General features: G+C 44.9%; 1 protein-coding gene across 1 annotated transcript in view; it reads left to right on the top strand.

Annotated features, from left to right (window-relative positions):
• Window positions 1-15582, top strand: part of DNAL1 (dynein axonemal light chain 1) — a 555787-nt gene that overhangs the window by 283736 nt on the left and 256469 nt on the right. The window contains exon 4 of the mRNA XM_069638770.1: window positions 3550-3605. Coding sequence (XP_069494871.1) covers window positions 3550-3605 — 56 coding nt within the window. The remainder of the gene's footprint in view (window positions 1-3549; window positions 3606-15582) is intronic.

The following is a 15582-nucleotide window of genomic DNA, read 5'->3' as shown; positions in this document are numbered from 1 at the left end:
TTACACAACAGTGTTTATTTCCCAATGTAGGGAGGTGGGCTCAGATGGTATAAATGTCATCTCTGAGGCCAAAGTCAAACAGGTTTTGGTAATTGGCACTAGGGCCCTCTCTTCTACCTAACTCCTACCGTCTGATACTGAGACTAAGCTGCAATGGGTTCCCCTAATGCTTTGGCTAACTAACTCCATAGGGTTCCTCTAACTCTCCCTCTCCCCTCTTAGTGTTCTAAACTAAAGGGAGTTAGTGAATGGTGCCTTAAACTCTCCATGTTGGAACCACTGGCCTGTCACTCACCATCTTCCCATGCCCTTCTCCTGTTCCTCCTCCCTTCTAAAGTTCTGTCCCTCGGATCTTTCAGTCTGCCTTCCCACCTCCACCCTTAGATGTTAGCCTTCTTCCTCCTTCTACTTCCCTCCTTTCTCAAGTTCTCCACTCACTACTATGACTGCCTCCTTCCCTCTATCATCCTCCTCATTCCATCTCGGACCTCACCCTACTAACCCACACTAACCATTGCCCAAGTTCCTTCTTATGTATCTCGCTACCCTCCCATGATTGTTTCTCTGTCCCTAGCCAATCTGCTTACCTAATCTAGAGGGGCATGTGAGTGACATGCTGGAAATCTTCAAGTAGGGCCTTAAGCCCCACACCCTTGTTACAGGGTTTGCAAGTTCAGGGCCTGAAAAGCCCAACAATCGATGGGGGACTGTTGTTCCCTGTTGTTCTGGGCTTTTTGAAATTGAAAAAATCCATGGTAGGCCAGTGGATTCCCCCTCTGTGCAGGCTCCAGAGGATTCTCTTTCAGCTGCTCATCTCTTCAGGATGCCATATTGAATCGTGGTTTCTCCTGCAGCGTTCTTCTGTCTGCCGAGGCTGCGCTCATCAGTGTGGTTGTGATTTCCCTGCTGCCTCGCACAACCTCACTCTGTCCTCTTCTCTGCTGATGGGCTGCTCACGCTAACACCATGTACAGCATCACACTGGGTGCTGCGCCGGCCCACCCAACGTGGACTCTCCTCTTCAGCATCCACTGGCCTTGTCACATATAGCAGTCACCTCTGCGTCTGAGCACACTGCAGTGCATGGTATTTATAATGTTACTAGCTGGGGTACCCAGCGTTGCCCGTGTCCTGATCAAGTGGTGTCTCATGTGCCCTGATCAGATGGAGCTTTTCCAAGTGATGTTCGTTTTTTGTGTGCCATGTTTGTCACTCAATAGCTTCAGCACAATTGAGAAAATGTCCAAGAAAGACTGATTGACTGTGCTCTCTTCTCATGAATGAACTTAAGTAAACTGTAACCTTGCCTTTTCCCATATTTGGAGTGGCGTGATAAAACGAACATTTTTTTTAAAATGTGTATTCCCTTTAAAAATGCTTTAATAAACACTTTCAGACTGTATACAGTAGTGATACATTTCAAAGGAATAACCAACACATCGAACATTTGGCTTCAGACACTTTTTTAAAATTTTGACTCCTTCTAGTATCTACTGGAGTGAGTATCAGTAAATGAGTGTGTCTACGGAGTGAATTTTTTGCATCGAAACATACTACAATCTTGCCCCGGACAAATGAGGAATCCGTGCATAATTTGGTAGCAGTGGGTTCAACGGTGAGGATCTGTGTAGCCGGACAAACATACACGCACACACATCCACATTTATTTTTGCATATAAGATTTTTACATCCAAACATAGATTACGGTCTTGCCCCAGACAAAAGAGGGATCCATGCAAAATTCGGTAGACGTGGGTTCAACGGTGTGGATTTGTATAGCTGGACAAACATACACACACATCTATCTAGCTATTGTGGTTTTTATATTGCGCAATATCGCCCATAGGCCTCAGAGCGCTCACATGGATGACCAACAAAAAAACAAATAAATTAGACCTACAGCAGAGAATAAAGCATAGGGGGGGATTTAGTTATCTCCCTCATCAAACAAGTGTCTTCAATTGTTTTTTAAAGACAGCGAGTGACACACTGTTTTTGATCGGGCGTAGAGTTCCAAATCACTGGTGCCCAGTATGCAAAATTCGTACCACCTACTCTTTCCAGGATTTTTCGTGGTTGTTGTAGGTCATGTTTGTTAGCCTGAAATTGTTTTTATATATAAAGCTATCACATTTTTATAGCTTTATATATAAAGATGAACTAGTCCTCTCTGCTTGTAATTGAGTAGACACCTTAAACCTGTACAATGTAATGCTCTTGTATTTTTATGTTTGCATAGACTATGGTCTTCCGAAGGGCTTTCCACCCCACCGTGCTTCAAGGCCATAATAATGGCCATAACAATGGCCGTAAGCACTAAAGAAAAATCCTATAACCTAACAATGCCATATGATGCCTATTTTCTCTGTAAACCCTACAATTCTAACAGAATGTTAAAATGTCTCTAGATGTATTGTCCCTAGTATTTCAAAAATAGAACAACATTTTTGTTATTGAATATTTCCTCTACCAGAGGTAATACTCTTTCATAATAAAATAAATAGCTATATTTGAATGGCATGCATCAAGCCATGGTTCGCCACCACTGAGTCCTAATACACTGCATTCTAAAAGACTATAATAACTACCACGGTATATGTGATTTTTTTTTTTTTTTCTTTTTGAAAGCCGCAAATAAAAATAAGTACATGGCTGTATTTTAAAAGTGTTTTTATCTGGGGGGAGGGGTTTCCCCCCGCCAGGCCCTCCTTTCATCCATTGCTATCCTGCTCCCCCACTCTGTCACCACATACAAACACACATCCAGTTTAATTTTCTCTCTCTCTCTCTCTCTCTCTCTCTCTCTCTCTCTCTCTCTCTCTCTCTCTCTCTCTCTCTCTCTTTCTCTCTCACACGTACACACGCACACACACACGCACACACACCCCCCCCACACCCACCCCCCAACACTCCCTCAACACCTCCCCTGGGTCTCGTCGATTTAGAAAGACCGCTCTGTCTGATCACAGTGTGGTCTTTCTAAATCAATGTTTTTTTTGGTTAAAAAAAAGATAATTTCACTCAATACCGCTACCACAGCACACTTCAGCAGAATTCCATTTGCACACATCTATATAAGACATGTACGTGGCCCCTGCATGGTGATCAGTTCCTCCTTGCATAGTTGCCTTGCTACTAATTCCAGAGGCTTTCCCTCCATCTAGAATGTCTTTGTGTGATTGTCATGTCACCCATGCATCTGAACATGTTGAAGATTTAGCACTGTACAAGAAATAAATTGTTAGCCGTGGAGAACGATTCTCCAGTATGTGTGTCTTCCATTCTTTTGCTCATGTCCCTTCTTACCTCTGCTGTTTTTGATTAACTTTCTGCACTAAGGTTTTTTTTTTGTCGTATAACAAAAATGTGATAGCCTGAAATTGTCAAAGCCACCTGGCAGTTCAATTCCTAATGACATGGACACTGAACTCAACCCACTATCCAAATCTAAGAAAGATACCAATTTTGTAATACCATTGTTCTATGTCAATGTAGTTTTTTTTAACTTATGTTTTTAGTTTTAATGTGTATTTGATCACGTCTTTGCAGGAAGCTTTCCCTTTCCACCAACTGCATTGAGAAAATTGCCAATCTCAACGGATTGAGTAAGTGATAAATGCTGTTTTCTTCTTTTTCATTTTTTCCCCAGTTATAATGGCAAACTGTTTACTTTTTTCACTTTGTTTCCTACTCAATATCGAGTATGTGATTATTCATTTCTATACAAATGTTCAATTGGTACTCTTTCACACTAAAATGTCACAGATCGAATAACTATAACCTCCATTTTTGAATCGTTGTTCTCTGCCTTGACCGATGTAACAACAAGGAATGAAGAGACTGACCAAGGGTGCCATAGTGGCTGCTATAGACATTTATTAAATGATAAACCAAACCTATCTATCCCGAACTCTAAGGGGGTTGCCCTACTTAAACTACAGAAACGTGGGTGCTCGTCTGGAAGTCTGTCCATGCGAGTCAAAACAAAAAGGCACTGTCCCGGTCACAAAGTCTCCTACTGTATCCCTGTCACTACATCAACACACCATAAAGCCCAGCTACTGTTCGTAATCCAGGAGAATTACTCCCTTCTCCTAGATGTAAACTGTGCAAACTCCTCTCAGGTTGTTCAAAACAAGTTCCATAAATGTTCTGGGTTCTCCATCAAAGAATCACATAAAGTTCTCATGGGGCTAGGAGAATGAATCCCTTCTAGCTGGTTTCCCAATGTCTTTCACAGTTCTTAACAAGGTTGGTAGCTCCCTTAGGGAGGTTTTCACAATCGCTGGGCTTTTCACAATCCTTGATCCATCCCACTGGGACGATGAAGCTGTTCCCCGTAGTCCCTCCTAACTCTCCAGCACCACACTCCCGTGGAACTGGACTAGGAACTGTATCACAAACTGGTTTACGTTTTTCTCCATTTCTTTCTGGTTTACAGTCTCAATGGGATTTCTATTTTCCTGGCTTTTCAACTGCAGAGAAAATGACAACGATAATGGTTTTCTTCTCATCTTGAGGAAGGTAAGGTTAAGGTCATGAGCTGAAAAGATGAGACTCTTGGCAGGATCTGGTGTTGACCAATAAGCAATAGGTAATAAACCGATGACAGAAGATGAGTGGGGTTTTGCTCGATGGACCACCCCTAGATGGTTCTAGGATGGGCGTGGGAGGACCTCTCCATCTCCAATTGCCCTCCTGAGAGTTCTGTTCTCGTCGATCATTGTCCTGAAGATCCGTTGACAGGTTTCGCTTTCTTCGGATTGTACTCGCTTCGAGGAGAGTCTAATTTCCAGAGTAGTATGGATTTTAATTACACTTGCCAAGGTGAGGGTTAGCTTTTTACTTTTCTTAATCTTTGCGTGTTTTTAGCAAACAGTTCTTTATACCCTCATGGTATTACTAATGTCCTCTAATGCTCTTTTTAGTTTCCGTTGGCCCGCTCCTGGACTTTCATAATTCATGTTACCTGCCTGGTGTCTGGAGTCTTCACCGGTTCAGGCTGGGTTTTCCTGATGTTCGATCACATTTTCCCACTCTCGTCGGAGTTCGCTTGTTGGGCCGTGTACAGCTGGCTGTCGAGAAGCAGACCAGGGGCTTGACCTTCCCTACTTGTATCAATCATCCAGCCACCACCTCTCGGGATACTGTTCAGGTCTGTGTAGGTTAGTAGTTTCAGCGCAGTTGTTGGACCTCCTGTTCGACCCACTACAGGTCACGCCACCACAACCCAATCTCTGTCCTTCCATAGGGCCAACTTTCAGCCGACTGATATGACGTGTTCCCCTGCCTCTTATGAACAGTGTACTTCTGGTTAACTTGGGTGTTCCCTTGTTCGGCTGGCCTCTCACCCACCAGCCAACAGAATTCAGTTGCATTGCGTTTTGCGTTCTGCCTCCAATGCAGGACACCTATTCCGTTCTTCGTTTCAACTTTCTCCATGGCCAACACTCCATTGGCTTCTGAGATGTTCTTGTGCGTTCCCTTGAAACACATCCTCCATGTCTCTTGCTCAAGCTTCTTGGACCTGCCTTCGGGTGTTCCCTCAGGTTTGATCTCCCTCTCTCTGGTTCCGAATTTCTTTCTCCACCTCGACTGCTCTCTCCATATCGTTTTCTCTCTCCGGTTATCTCCTTGGTTCTCTCTCTGGTACCCTTCCGCCTTGGTTTGTTTGGAACGTCCTGATCTAGTAAGGCCTGCCCTGACGTAGCGCCCACTCCATTGACTACAGCTGTTCTAGTGTTTTTTCCGGTCCCTTGTAGTGTTCTTGAGAGAGTCTTCTTCTCAATACCTTAACCATCAGGGGGGTTCGATGTTTCACAGTAACACATGGTTTTTAGACATGAGCTTAGACACATAATGACCAGGCCCTATCGTCAGCCTACTGGGTTGGGGTTTAAAGACGCTGTGTTTCCCAATCGCGTCCTTATCCCCAGGAGAGGAGTCTCTCTCCATGAGAGCCTCTCACATATTACCATTCCTAGGGGGACTATTTGTTAGCAGCCTCACCTCCCTAGCCTTATGGAGACAGGTTCTAACCCATAGAGAAGTGATGCCATCTGAAGGATTGCCACACAGATTACATCCACTGAAGCAAGCTTAAGTGTAGTCTGCAGAGACAACACAGACAACCTAAACCTCAGGTCTGTCCTAACTGGGCTACATGCCCGTGTCCCCAGAATGACAGAGATCAATAAGCAGGACAAAATGAAAGGAGCCTGTAATTTTTGTAAAATAACTCCGGGTGGGGAAAAAAATAAACTGGGCAGTTTGTCTTCTTATGACATCAGAAAGTCACGGTTTAAAGGGTTTCCACTCCCTCTGTTGCCCTTTTCTATGGGAAAGTGGTTTATATTCTTAGGTCGGCCTTAAAGGATTCCCGTACCCTACAAAACATACTTACTCAGTCTTGGGATTTAGGGGTTCCCACATGCTCTTTCTTTCACCATCACTTGGGTTCTTCTCGTTTGGTAGGAGTTCTGGGTTTAAAGGGGTTCCTGCGCCCTCAGTGTTGCCTTTCCCCCCATTGGTTTACCTGGCAGCCTCAAGTCAGGGTTAAGGATTTCCTGCCCCCTACTTCTCTTGGGGTATCTTGGGGCACTGGACTCGGATGAGTCTTACTCTCGTCTTTCTTTTAGCTCTTGAGGCAGCAGTGGTTTTCTCCCTGAAGATTTCACAGAACAGCTTTAGCGCTTTCTCCTCCCATCTCAAGTTTCCTGACACCTACCCTTTTCACCACCTATTATGTTCCTTTTTGCTTCTTACCACCATGCCTCCAGTTCATTCCTTCTCTCACCATGGGTTTGACCCCTTCCGATTAATGGTCCCTTCCCTAAGCCCTGCCTTGGCCATGCATACACCCTTGAGCCTTCTTATACTGACTGGCTAACCGTTTCTCTGCCCCTCTTGGTGTCGTGTTCCTTTATCAATTCCCCCTTATGTTCTACCTCCCACTCCTGGTGTCCAACTCTCACCGTCTTCCACTTCCCTCTTTTCACCTTGTTTGTCCCAAACCACTGCCTTTTAGTCTCTGTCCACTGCCTCCTGGGGTTCCCTTATTACCTTTTTACATGTCTCTTTTACCTCCTCCTGATATTCCCATGCCACTCTTGCCAACTCTCTACATCCTGCTGCCTTATTGCCTCCTCTTTTCTCCAACCTCCGCATTTATACTCCTTCAAACTATTTTTTCGGCCTCAAACCTTTCCAAAATCCTGTGGCTCCCCCAAATACCCACACTTCCTGACTGAAAGCTTGGCCTTAAGTAGCTGTGAGAAACCAGACGGTGTCTCAGCCACTAGTCCCCGGGGATCTGTCAGCCAGGTGGCCAGGACACAGCTATTGCTTTTGGATCCAGTTCCCGGTGGTGGACCAGTGCGGGAGGATCACCTGGGTGAGGGGTCTTCGGGGTCTGGGACACCGGATGGCGAGATGCGGTATCCCTCCCCTGTAACACCGTTACCCCATCCTACCAGGTAGGATACGTGTGAACTTTACCCCCACCCTTTCATAAACACTTCCACACGGAAAGCCCGCTCTGGGAGAAAACGGACTCACACCCGAGCAGTGTACCTGACATGTCCCGCTACTATTGTCAGGCGAAGTGAGGCAATTACTGACAATCACTCACACCTGACTTCCATTAAACTTCCCCACACAGATAAAAGGCGGAGCACGAGAGCACACTCTCTGAGCAAAGCACACGGAGCAGCAGTTTCGAGAAGGCAGCTGAACGAGGGGAGAAAGACAGCAAACCAAGAAGAAATACCCTTGACCTTTCCGATAGGAAACCGTTACTTTCAAAACTCTTGTAGATCAGTAAACATAAGGACAGGAAACCAGACTAAAGAATCCTGCAGTGTTTATCTGAGATACCAGAGGACGTCCTGCGTAGCTGACCAAGTCGGGGAGGAGCAGCAGCCACCGTAGTATGGTCCTTGGCTCCAAGAGCAAAGTAGCGTCAGATCAACACAGCAGTTCAGTTGGGGAGACCGATGCAAGACTGTTCTGTGTTGAAATCAAGGTTACAAGCGGCAACATTGTATAACGAGCACATGTACGAATATTGTTAAACACTTGCGATGAAAGACGTGAGTAAAGCTAAATTGCTGATGAATGTTTGAACTCTGAGAAGGAAAGATACGATACCAGTGACAGAGTGATCTGGTGCCGGTGGGTCCTCAATCTAAGGTCTCTATAAAGATATTCAGCCTGGAGGTGCAGAAATGAATTAAGAACATTGTGTGAAGTGAATCGAAGTGGTCCTGCGACGGTGAAGCAAAATTCATTGCACATTCGAAAATCTTCCATTTTCTATATCAAGAGGAAAAGGTAGAACGAGAGATTGCATGTTGCATGATCCGAGCCCGAACGAGGGAGACCAAATGTGAATATTGTGCTAAAAGGATCCGAGCCCGAACAAAGGAGATCCATGGTCCGAGCCCGAACGAGGGAGACCAGTTGTGAACATTGTGGTAAAAAGGGGTACAAGGCTGAAGGAGAGAGACCCATGATGAATATTGAAAACAAGAACTTCTACATGTGAAAGCCCTGATAAGAAAGGAACTTTGTTGTTTATTTGTTGCGACAGGCCCTGTGTAGTAAGAGACTGTTATTGGAAAAGAAGCTTTGGCAAAAGGCCTTGATACCTTGCATTGAAATGTATCCTCATGGTAGAGATGCCAGAGTGTAGGCGAAGCTCAAACGTGCCGCCTTGGCCCGTGCTGGAAATGTGGGGAAGGGAAGCCAACTGATCAATTGTCCTGGCATATTAGTTCTTAAACACTTTTCTATTTGCATACACTATTATCTCAAACCATTTTGTATTTAGAAGTAAGGATTGGCAATAGGTTTATTAATATATGCCAGTTTATTTTGACAGACTCGACTAGGAGTGCATTATTTTTATTTGATGCTCGTAACTTGCTCCCATGTTTAGATTTAGGTTTAAATAGGCGTTCAAACAATGCATTGAAGTTCAATAAACACACTGGAACTGTGATCACTTGTGTCTGTCTGTCAGTGTTTGATACCATGCCTTCCTCTGTGACCTCTCCCCTGGGGTTGAACTCCTACGAGGGTGTGCAGCTGTGAATGTGTGAAGCGCTGAGGTTGGTTCAATGTTGTGTGCAGTGTTTTGGGCTGGGACCAATCCTTTAAGGGGCTGGCTGACTATCTTCGATTTCACTATACGTGTTGTACTGTCTTGGAGCCGTAGTGCATGCTATGCTGGAGAAGTCCTCTTAAGGTGAATGGATTGCAAGTATTGTTTTTGTGTTTTTGGCACAGTTTCCTTATGCAAGTTCTCAGTCTCACGCCTCAGGGATACTAAAGCAGTGTCCTTATCAGTGGCGGTCTCACTATGCGATCGCTGGGAAACATTTTGATGGCACGTGGTTTTACAGAAGTGTTCACAGAACAAGTGATACGAAAAATCAAGGCCTTTCTGTGATGTTCAGGCAGACTCGCGAAGCACACACAACCAAACTGCGTTTTGCCTCTGAGTTTTAGATGCCTTAGTTAAGCTGAGAACTAACGGTGTGCCTCTGATGGTCGCAGCATGGGCCGGGGTAAATTGCAAAATGCCTTTGATATCTGATAGGGTACTCTCTATCCACTGTGGAGAATCTCATTTCATTTGCTACATAGTTTCTTGTTCTCTCATAGTTCAATACTCTGAAAGAGACAGTGTTCATAGATGTCACTGCTTCACAAAGGCTTGGAATTTCCTTAACTTGAGGGCAACTGAAATTGCTATCCTTTGGGCGTATCGGGGGAAGTATAGCATTACTAATCCCAGGAGTTCTGTGTTCACAGGATTAGAGTCAGTCTTTCTTAAACTACCACATCGCCTGAGGCCATATGAGAATTCAAAAGTCCTAAGTCTTTGTATGATGTTTTTTCTGGATGTTATAGTTTGTTGGGATAATGATCTTGTGGGGAATAAGATCCTGTTGTACCTCAGGACCCTGTGCTGAAATCCAGTGACCTTTGCGGCATGTAGTATTTCCTTTCCCAGTAACTAGGACTAAGTGATGGTGACCATGAGATCTTTCACAGATCACCCTTGGGTCCATAGTCCACTAGCTTGGGGGGCCCATGAGCCCCACAGTCTCCCCACGATATGTCCCCAGAGTCAGGCAGGGGATTCTGCCATGGTCCCCTTTGTGATTAGAACCAAATGAAAGATGTTCACTGTTAATGTTGCTATTTAGAAAATGGTTTAATCTCTATGTAGTAGTTTCAAAATGCACACCTGTCACAAAATGAAATGCAGATGACCATAAACAAGCAAATGTGTAATCCGATTTAGTTAAATTAATTGGACAGACAGGTTGTCCTCCAGGACTTAAAAAATAAATGTGTTGGCAGGTTGTGCCAAACAGGCTCAGGGGACTCCGCAATCCTTTGAGCTTCCGTTCAAGGTCACTGCTCACTGCCAGAATGGAGGCGTTTGCAGGCCTGTTGGTGGTTGGAAATTCAGCTTGTGACTGGCTGAAGCAGTTTACATACAGAGCAGATTCCCAGCCTCTGCATGGAGGTGATGCTGCTTCCTCAGCAGTACTGTCTCCATGCCCCACTCCAGAATGGATGTCTCCTCGTGCAGGGCTGGTGCAGTGAGATGAGGCAGATGAGGAGAGGGAGAGAGGAATGTACATGAGAATGTCACCGTTTTAATGGAGGTGATTGACTAGTAACCTGCTCTGCAATCCTGAAGGGGATTTAGGGGCACACAGAAAAGTCATTGGTGCTTAAGATATGAAGGCAGTGGGGCGGCGGGGGGAGGTCTTTGATCAACAAGATGCTCACTTGGGATCCCTTTCAAGGAATAATATGGACAGCAATGCACAGCTTGAGGCGGCTGAAGACTTGTATTGCAAAGATGATCAAAGATTATGCAGCCAAAAGTAAAGAAGTAGGTGCCAACTCAGGGCTTGTCTCTACATTGGCCCAGCGATTATGGGGAAAATAGGAAGCTGTATTTATGCATAAGTGCACAGAGTATTTTGCACTGCATACTCTGAGCCCAAAACCAGGAGCCTAGAGCATTATGGATACTTTGACATCATTAGAGGCATTGCATTGGGAGTGAGACATGCTGGACAAAAAGATGACTAGCATGGACAGCCTTTTGTATTGCCTGTCTCAACCCGTTCACCATGTGAGGATGCTGAAGAACTCTTTGCTTTATTAGTGTGCTGGTCCTTTTGAATGTTAGAACCACAACTCCCTCTGTTTAGTTCTTCTGGACTTCCCTGCTATTTGTCATCATCCCTACGCTTGGCTTTGGGAATCCTATAGTGACAACTAGTAGTGTGCAATTCTTAAGTTGTCTGGTCATTGTCAGTAGTCTTGGGCGGAATCTTTGGAATTTTAGAATCACAACTCTTGGAATGGGATTCATTTTTGGTTGCCAAGGCTTTGTTAGTGCTGCTGCTCTGGACTTTTAGCGTGTTAGACCAACAACTCTAAAAAATACACTTCTTCCTTGGTATCTCTGTTGGTTTCTCAATCCAACATCTTCCTCCTCAAAAATCTTCTCTCAGCCCTAAAGCCTGCTACCCTGTCCAAGTTTTTCGACTCTGCAATTATTCACAAACTCAGGCTTTCTGTTTTGCTTTTCCTGCTAGAGTTGCTCCATTCAAAGATATTTGCTGCCTTGTTTTCTCACTGTGGTCTTGTTCAGGAGCTTAGCCTCTTCGCTTCTCCATTTGAAGGGCCATATGATCATAAACTGAATAAGAGGTAAGGGGTTCGACTGGCTATACCTATGCGCTAGTATCCACCTGAAAAGTAAGTCTTACAAAAAGGCTTGCAGCTTGCACAGTCCCACAGAGCCTCCCTTAACAAGGCTTGGAGTAGGTATAAAAAGCAAATTTGATTTGGGAGTGTGTCAAACGCACAATGCCAAAAATATATATAACTTCAATCAAAATTAGGAAATGCACATGAAATGTGTTTTTAATCAGTGATTGTACAGCCGACACGTGTTTCGACCATGCTGGTCGTTCTCAATGCAGGAAATGGACTGTTGTTTTAAGACGACGAAGTATGGAACATCGTATTAAAAGTGAAAATGAGAGCCATGAAGTGGTTAAAGCATCAGATAGGAGGACAAATCCCATTGAAAACAGAGTGTAGCATGGATCAGCAATTGTAACAAGGGTAGTTCCTTGCAGACTGTATTAACCACTATGTGGTAGTGTTGTCAAGGGAAAAATCTCCTCAGAGTATATAAGGCAATATAGTGTCAAAGAAGGTTTCATCACAAAGCAACATTGTATCCAATTTGTGTCACATGTAGCTTTGGTCAACAACAAGATTGGGATAATCCCGAACAAAGTAGGTAATCTGCTGCGTCAGGTATAAATCAAGTGTATGTATGATGCCTTAATGGCAGTAGCGCTTGCAGAATAAATGGGATATCCATTTCCTGCCTTGAGAACGACCAGCATGGTGGAAACACGTGGCGGCTGTACAATCACTGATTAAAAACACATTTAATGTGCATTTGCTATTGTCGACTTGAGGAGAATCATTTTGATTGAAGTTATATATATATATTTTTGGCATTGCGCGTTTAACCACACTGCCAAATCAAATTTGCTCTCATATGATCATAATCCTCAAAGAAGTGTTCTGTTTCACTCGCATTTCGAATGTTCAAGTTGGCTACTTCATCATAGTAGTAACTCCATCCCCAAGATAGCACCGGTTGCACAGTGCCTTAATGTGATGTGTTTAAGCTTATGTACCTCTGCACGATGTTGTTTAGAAGCTTGTAAGTTTGTACACGCTTTATAACCACAGCATTGCTAGTGTAGCAGTTTGAACACCTGACATGGAAAAAATGTTTTCAGCCTTGTGATTTCTGTTCAAACTTCTCTATCAGTGTTTTGTTAAAGCAAATTCTGACCTAAAATATCAACTATTTGTCAGGCACATTTACCATCCAGCAATAATTCAATAGATGGAAGGTTCCAAAATGTCTTTAATGGACAGTCAGCAAAACCGAGAAGACGACAACCATACAGGGCAGCATAAACACACCCAGATCCCAGTGTCCTATGTGACGATACTTCAGATGGTATCACTTCTCCTCAGGGGAGAATCCCTTCCCATGAGGCTAGGTAAGTGAGGCTGTTAACCAGTAGTCCTCCAAGGGGTGGTAACATGTGGGAAGATCTCATGGGGAGGGACTCCTCTCCTAGGCATAAAGACGCAATTGAGAGGCACAATCCCTGTGGAATTCTACCACATAGGCTAACGATAACGCCCATATCTTATCAACATAAGATCACCTCTGAAACTATGTGTTATTGTGAAATATCAAACCCATCTGATGACAAAAGTACTGAGATGAACAAACCCTCAAAAACGCTACAATTGAGCGGGACAAAACTAGAGCAGCTGCTGTCAATTGGAAGGACTTTACGCCGGGGCCGTCCCCGCTATTTAAACTGAACAGCAAAGGAGGACTATGTTATTCGTCATCCTCTGACCTGTCTAGAAATGGCCTGTGCGGTTCTGGCAATCTGGAAGCTGTGATACGACCAGAGGAAGAACCAGGTGACCGAGTAGGCTGCATTGAAGCCTGGAGAGATGGTGCAGGGCTTTGGGAGTCTGTAGCGAGGCTTGTCTCCAAGGCTGAGAGGAGAAATAGCAGGATGCCCGGGAGGTGTCTTGTGGGTCGGTTTGGGAACCAGCGTGATTTGAGAGGTGGTGCACAAACTGTAGTGGGTGGACATTTGGTCCGACAACGGTGGCGAGACCGCCTACCATAGCCTAAAGCAGAGCCGCGCAAGTGACTATCAGGATAGAGTGGGCACCTATGTAGGATGCACAACCTGTCACATCGGGACCAAGAGGTCTGATAGTTGGGCCAAGGCCATCCACAGTAACTTCAGGAGGAGAGAGGCGAGGCGCAGTGAACTACTAAAGGAAGAAGTTGAACTAAGAAGTGTGGACCGGCGTCCCCTGGCGAAACCGGTGAAGAGTTCCCAGGGCTGCCCATTGTCCCCCTTTTTGTTTGCACTAGTAATGGAGCCACTAGCTGACCTACGGAGGGCCAGATACGGCAAACTCGAACTGCAGTTGGCGGGTAGGGTTGAGATCATCACACTATATGCTGATGATAGTCTGTTGTATCTGAAAAATCCTGAGCGCAACTTAGGCAGGGTCCTGGAGGCAGTTAAAACATTCGGAGAATACTCCAGACTTAAATTGAACGCCACTAAATCAGAAATATTCCCCCTTACTGACACAACTGTGCGACCATCTAAACTACATGGTCTGATCTGGAGTCCCATTCATATTAAATACGTAGGGGTGCATGTAGCCAGAACGGCGCAACTATCCCGCGCAATGTTAGCAGACGCCCTTTTTGTTAAAATGGACAGATGGAGATCCCTACCAATATCGATGATGGGCAAACTTGCTTTTATTAAAATAATTCTCCCAAAACTGTTCTATTTGTTCAGCACTGTCCCGGTATGGCCGGGAAGAGCATTATTTTCGAAAATTAAAAGTGCATGCAATTTATTGGTGTGGAATGGACAATCAAGAGTGAGCTGGCGGGTACTCTCTGACCTATACCCCCAGGGGGGACTTGCAGCTCCAGACTTTGAAAATTATTATCTGGCAGCACAAGCTGGACTTTATGGTGTTTTGTTGTAGTGACAGGGATAGAGTAGGAGCCTTTGTGACCGCGACGGTGCCTTTTTGCTTTGACTCGCACAGACTTCCTGACTAGCACCCCAGTTTCTTTAGTTTAGGTAGGTAAATCCCCTTAGAATTAGGGACAGATGGGTTCATTTAATGGAAGTCTATTTTAACCACTATGGCACCACTTGGTCAGTCTCTTCATTCCTTGTCGCCACGCCAGAAGTGCGTGGACGAGCGACCCACCCCTATTTCCAGAACATACTGCTTTTATACTTTTGTTTAGTGTGGATCGTGGCAGTCAACGTACGATGGGAACAGGTTGAAATATATGAACTCGTCTCCTGCCTATTTTACAGTCTTATACATGCAGGCACATACAGGGGAGTTGCTAGGTCTGGAAAAGACCCGGGGCTAAGCTGATGTCGGTACTGTTGGGACTGGGGGCTAGCTAGTCTTTTGGCTGTAGCTCCTGAGATTCTATCCGAGGCTACAACCAAAAGATCAGGGGCTATAGCCCCCTTAGCCGCCCCCCTAGCAACGCCCCTGGGCACATACATTCTCAAAAGGCTCTGATGCCTGGGTGAGGGAACCTGGCTGTTAGAAGCAGACGGATAAGGATACAATAAAATCAAGTCAGCAGTGTCTTGTTCAGACCGCAGTTCACAGAGTGCTCAGGCAGCGCTTGCTAAGCCTAATGTTGCTAATCTAAACAATAGAGCTGTCTTGCTGAATGAGGCGTGAGCAAGGCAGTACACTAAATCATGCTTGCCAGAGCCAAACAAAAATACATATGACGCGAGCAGCAGGTTAAGTGGAACACATCTTGCAGCACCTTGATTAGAGCATGCGTAGAACTGCATTAGTTAGGTGTATTCAGGGCAGGGCAGCAACTCGGTTGAATACGGCAGGCACCAGCAA

The sequence above is a fragment of the Ambystoma mexicanum genome, chromosome 14 (assembly GCF_040938575.1).
Source record: "Ambystoma mexicanum isolate Mex_15411 chromosome 14, UKY_AmexF1_1, whole genome shotgun sequence".
NCBI lineage: Eukaryota > Metazoa > Chordata > Amphibia > Caudata > Ambystomatidae > Ambystoma > Ambystoma mexicanum.
This window is presented reverse-complemented; position numbering and strand designations above follow the sequence as displayed.